Raw genomic sequence first — 5,734 nt, 5'->3', positions numbered from 1 at the left:
CATTTGGACGTTCCAGAGTGCGGTTTGTTGTCCTGCTTGTTCTGTGCACGGCCTGCAGCCCCCGTCGTAGTGGCCGGCCTGCACCGCGGCCTCTGATCTCTCGTATTAACCTGTTGGGGTCCGCACCGAGCTGTGCGGCTGCTCTTCGTGGAAGGCTTGCTCTGAGCCTGAGCTGGGACCCAGGCTGCTTCCTCGGGGGCAGGGAGGGAGGGTTGGGAGAGGCCAGGGCGGCTGGGGCGGGGGGGCAGTGGCGAGCAGCCCTGGGCGGTGGGCGCCCCTGGGTGGGTGCTGGGGGTGGGGGCGGGTCAGCGCGGCCCAGCACCTGCCGTCCAGGGGGCTCTTGGCCGCCTTAGCCGACCTCTACTTCGGAGCCAGGGCGGCAGCTCCCGAAAGGCCCCGGGGCAGAAGCGTCCACTGTCCCCGCAAACTCAGACCGAGGGCGGACTGCCTGCGGTTTCCTGGTCTGCACGCCCCACCCCCACGGCACAGGACGGGGCTCGTCGGCCTCCGCACGGCCCGTGTTCTCCGCGCACCACCGGCGCCTCCGGAGGGACTCCTCCCCTGGCCCGGTGCGGCACCGGCCCCGGCCGCTTCGAGGCCCCTCTACTTCCGCCGCGGGCGCCAACGCCACTTCCGCTCGCTCTGGGCGACTGGCCACTGGCCGTTCGGGACGCACGGCGAGGTCGGGCCGCGCAGGCGCACGGGGTACCCCCCTTAGGATTGTGGGAATTGTAGTTCTCTGGCCGCCTCGCGGGAGAGGCCGAGCCTAGGGCTGTGGGCGGGGCGGGCCGCTCCTCCGGCCGGAAACGGCTGCTTTCCGGGGCCGGCGGCCCCAGCGCCGACACGCAGTCGGACACCGGGAGGGCGCCAGGGGGCGCCGGGAGTGGGTCGCGCCGGGCGGCCGCACGCGGGACCAGGGGCCGGTTTGGGGACGGGCCGGAAGTGCCTGCACTGGGCGGCGGAGCGGTCAGTTTCAGGCCCCGGGTTCAGGTCTGGGGAGGGTCGGCGGGGCCGCGGCTGCGGGGGCACGGCGGCCGGGGGAGGCTGGGGCCCGACGGGAACCGCCCCCTGCGGCCTGCCGGGGTGGGACGAGGGGGGTGGGCTGCGGGAGTCCTGGGCTCCCGGGGCTGCTGCACGCGACCCCGGCCACTCCCGCGTGACCCCCGCGCGCCTGTGTTCCAGCCACGCGGACCACCGGGGCCGCCACCACCCACGGACCATGCTCCTGGTGCGCCTGACTTCTCGGCTGCTGAGGGCTGCTCCTCGGGCAGGTAAGAGGCCCCGTGGGGGCAAGGCGGCCGGGCAGACTGTGGGGTGAGTCCCAGCGGCCCGCTGCTGGCCGGGCCTCACCGGCTGGAGGCAGCGGCCTGGCCGCGCAAACTCCTCGCGAACGTCCAAGGAGCACAAAGGGAAAGTCCGGGCCTGAGAACATCAGCCTGAATTCCGGCGGGGACACGGCTCTGCTGCCCAGTCCCCGAGGCAGGACTGGCCGCGCTCGAGCCTCCTTGCGTGGCTGCTGCCTGTGCCGTCTTGCTTCCTGCAGGTTGCGGTGGGCCCTGGCCTGTGTCGGGGGTGCCAGGCGGGCGCGCCTGCAGGCCTTGCTACAGCACCCAGCCCCCAGCGCCAAGAGGAGTTGCCTCCGTCCCCGGCAAGGGGCTCCGGCTGGAACTTGAGGAGATGCTGGTCCCCAGGAAGATGTCTGTCAGTCCTCTGGAGAGCTGGCTGACCGCGCACTACCTCCTGCCCACACTAGCGGCCAGGGCCCCAGGGCCGGTGGCTCCATCCCTGCTCTATGAGTGTCCACCCAGCCCAGTGGGGGAAGGGGCCGAGCAGGGGATGGAGGAGGTCTCCGATGCCCCCGGGATGCAGTGCAAGAACGTGCTGAAGATTCGCAGGCGGAAGATGAATCATCACAAGTACCGCAAGCTGGTCAAGAGGACCCGGTTCCTGCGGCGGAAGGTGCGGGAAGGACGCCTGAAACGGAAGCAGGTCAGTGTGGGGTGCGGGTCTCTCAGCCCAGGGTGGGGGAGGTGGCGGAGTGCGCCTGACCCTGCCTCAGACCCAGCGCTGGTCCCTCCCTTGCAGATCAAGTTCGAGAGAGACCTGAGGCGCATCTGGCTGAAGGCGGGCCTGAAGGAGGCCCCTGCAGGCTGGCAGACCCCCAAGATCTACCTGAAGAGCAAATGAGTCTGGTGCTGCTCTGTCCCACCTTGTTGCTGCTGATGACCCACTAATAAATGTTCAGGAACTTAGCTGTTCCCTGGGGGACCTGGTCCCTCTGCTGCCTAGCGGGAGCGATCTTGGGATTGATGCGGGTGCCAGCCTCTGGTTTTCTCGGAGGCACAAGAGTCCCAGGGTGCAGATTGGGGTCTCTTCCCCAAGAGGGCCCTTGTCCTGGTGCCAAGGAGCAGGAGTGACAGTCTCCCTATTTAGCTGCAGACAAAGGCCCAGTCCTGCTCTCTACGCACTTGTATTCTACTGCGGGAGGCAGACTCTTAACACGCTGGGGGCAGAAGTACCAAAGGCCAGTGCTGGGGGGTTAGGGGGTGCCCAGACGGAGTTGGGAGTGTGATTAAGTTGGGAGGGGAGAGGGAGGGCCTCATGGGGAAGACTGGGGGGCAGGCTCTGCCCCCAGAGATGATGGATGGGACCCTGCAGTCCCCCCAGACCTCCAGTGGCTCTCCGAGCTGTCCTGCTCCACTAGGGCTGGGGACCCCTGGTCTCCCTTGGCCTCTGCTGCCTCATGAGACCCTGAATGGGGGCTGATTGGGAAGGGATGTCTGGGAGGGTGTGCTCTGGCGGGGTTGGGGGCGGCTGAGAAAGTGGTGCTGTTGGTGGAGCTGGAGACAGCGTGAGCCCGTGGACCACCGCATCCAGGCTGGGCGAGGGCCGGACTGCCGGCAGGGGAGCTAGGCCAGAGGCCCTGCATGAGGCTCTTCTCAGGCTCTGCCTGGCTCCCTGAGGGCGCACTTAGAGGCCAGGAGAAGCGGTGCGTCTCTCCTGGGCCGGCCGCTAGAGGCTCTTCGGACGCTGCTGTTCTCGCTTGATCCCCTACAACCCCTTTAGGGCTGCACCACTTCTCATGGGGCTGTGGGCAGTCTCGCCTCGTCATAGAGAGGTGTCTGGGAATGGGGGTTGGGTTCTGTGCACATCAGGCAGATCGTGGGGAGGAGTAGGGGTTTCCCTGCAGTTTCTTAGTTGTGCTGCTCACCCCACATTCTTTTAGGGTGCTGGGCAGGCCCCTGCCCTGTGCATGGCAGCCAGCCATTTAGGTTAGCAGGCTTCTTTTTTTTTTTCTTTTTTAAGATCTTATTTATTTATTTGGCAGAGACAGAGAGAGGAAAGCAGGCTCTCCGCTGAGCAGAGAGCCCGAGGCGGGGCTCGATTCCAGGACCCTGAGATCATGACCTGAGCCGAAGGCAGAGGCTTAACCCTCTGAGCCACCCAGATGCCCTGGTTACCAGGCTTCTAACTGCTGGGTGGGTCTGAGTCCCTGTTGGTCAGGGGACACAGCCTGTGCACGTGCTGGGTGTGGCGGAGGAGGGTGATGTGACCTGACGCCGTTGAGGGAGCAGGCCGCCTCCTTCATGCGGCTGCCAGGGGTCAGCAGTTGGGCTCCCAGCAGCCCCTGGGGTCAGCATCCTGCCAGCCCAGGCACCCTTCCTGGGTCTCGGTTTCCCTATCTGGGGGTTGCAGGGCGGGGCCAGAGGTGTCAGGGCCCAGTGATGGAGCCTTCTGGGGTGGAGAGGACCGTGACCTGTTAGGACCAAGTGTGGCCTCACCCCGCCTGGCCTCTCAGCAGGGCCTCCGTCTGCCGGTGGCGCCCTTGGCCAGTGCCCACGGCTGCGGGGTACCCGTGACTGCTCCCAGCCCTGTCGCAGTGGCCGCCCTGTGGCACCCTCCGCCCTTCCCCCCGTGGGTGAGAGGAGCGTCCGGATGCTAAGTTGATCTTCCATCTGGAGACGAGGCTCTGCCCCGAGCTGAGCGTGGCCGGCTGGGGACTCCAGGAGGTGAGAGCGGCCGGCTTGTGCGGGAAGCCACAGAGCCACGCTCCTGGAGTTGTCTGCCCACAGGGCACCACACAGCCCTTGCTCCAACTTCTGCCACCTGGTGGGGGGGTCCCCTGAGGTACGGCACCTGGCCACGTCTGTAGAGATTTCTGGTTGTCTCAGTTGGGGTCCTGCTGACAATAGTGGGAAGAGTGTGGCAGGACGGCTGCAAATGCCCTGTAATGCACAGGGCAGCCGACCCTGAAAGTCTGACGTCTCTCAGACATCAGTGGTGCCACGGCTGAGACCTCTGCTCCAGACGTCACTGCTCCCATGGGGTCAGGTCCTGATCCTGCCCAATGCCCCCGCCCCTGCCACTGCCTGGGCTGCCCTTGTGCAGATCTTGTCCTGCCTGTGGCTTGGGTGTATTCGTGCCCCAACCACGACTTCAGGAGGCAATTTTGGTGCTTTATTTTTATCTCTGCAGTTCCTCCCAGGCTATAAGAAACTTCCTCTTCCATATGAGGCCTCTGCCCTGCCCCCCAGCCTGTGGGATGTGCAGCCTCTTCCTGCGGGCCCCACACCCGCCACGGGGGAAACGGCAGGGGCAGGAGGGGTGTGGCAGAGGCTCCCCCTGGCATTGTGTAGGGCTGGGGTGCCGGCCAGAGGAGACCCCAGCCGGGGCCAGAGCTATTGGGGGTGTTCTTGGGCACTTGCTGAGGGCTTTGATTCCTGGGCCTGGTGTGGAGGCATCTCTGAACTCAACCCCCATGCCTGTTCCTCTGCCACTCCGTGCCAGCCAGTATCTTCCGGGTGTTCCTGACTACACAGTGGGGCCGTGAAGGGGCCAGGCAGTGGAGGGTGCTGAGGCCGGGCGCTGGGCCCTGAGAGGGGCTGACTGTGGCCTACTTAAGGCGGATCACCTGCAGGGGCCCTGGGCCATGAACGGCTGCGCGCTCCCTGCCGTCCAAGCAGTATGCAGGCTGGGGTGGGTGACAGCCTGAGTGGGACAGAGGCTGCAGAAGGAGGCCTGCTTGCCGGGCCTGGCCGTGGCCAGCTGAGCTCACAGAGAAAGGTTGCTGGAACCTGGGTGGGCAGGGGCGGGAGGGAACCATCCTGTCTAGGGCTGAGTTGTGGGAAAAACCCCTGAAGGGCTCTTGAGCTATGGCCTCTGGGATAGGGCTGAGGAGTCCAGAGCTGGGTCTGGAGTTAGCCTCACGGTGGGGGCCGGCAGGTGACAACCCCTGCCACCTGGCGGGGCACCTAGAGGCCGGCCCATGTACCTGTCGGATGCTGTCCCCTGCTGACCTCAGCCTCACAGGGCCATTTGGTGGAGGAAACTGATCCAGGACGTTGGGTCACACGACAGCTGAGTTAAGGCAGGGACTAGAATCCAGGCCCAGACTTGGATGCTTTCAGGGGGTCGGGGGGCCGTCTGAACAGCGTCTGTAGGATGTGGGATGGCCTGTGTGTGTGTCTGCGTGTGCTGACAAACACTCCTGGTTGCACGGGGGGTGGGAAGCACTGAACATTCCCAGGTGACCCGTGGGGAGTGGGGGGCGTGGTGGGCAACAGCAGAGCTGGCAGGACTCCCTGAGGCCAAGGTGCAGGGAGACCTCAGGCCAGGCACAAGCTTGGGCCAACTCCTGGAGAACCTCCAAAACGTGGCTGACGCCAGGGTTGAGCTGGGTGACCAGGTGGCATTAATGGCATCTTGTAGAGTGTAAAATTGTGGAGCACACTTG

At 65.7% G+C, this 5,734-nt stretch overlaps 1 protein-coding gene across 1 annotated transcript; it reads left to right on the top strand.

Annotated features, from left to right (window-relative positions):
* The first annotated feature begins 834 nt into the window (after window positions 1-834).
* Window positions 835-2,252, top strand: AURKAIP1 (aurora kinase A interacting protein 1). The gene is made up of 4 exons (XM_059374513.1): window positions 835-966; window positions 1,183-1,271; window positions 1,544-1,989; window positions 2,086-2,252. Exons 2-4 carry the CDS (start codon window positions 1,220-1,222, stop codon window positions 2,185-2,187), a joined length of 600 nt encoding a protein of 199 aa, XP_059230496.1. The 5' UTR covers window positions 835-966; window positions 1,183-1,219; the 3' UTR covers window positions 2,188-2,252.
* Window positions 2,253-5,734: the final 3,482 nt, after the last annotated feature.

Source organism: Mustela nigripes, chromosome 14 (genome assembly GCF_022355385.1).
Source record: "Mustela nigripes isolate SB6536 chromosome 14, MUSNIG.SB6536, whole genome shotgun sequence".
Taxonomy (NCBI): Eukaryota; Metazoa; Chordata; class Mammalia; order Carnivora; family Mustelidae; genus Mustela; species Mustela nigripes.
Note: the sequence above shows the minus strand (reverse complement) of the source record. Positions and strands in the feature narration are given on the sequence as shown.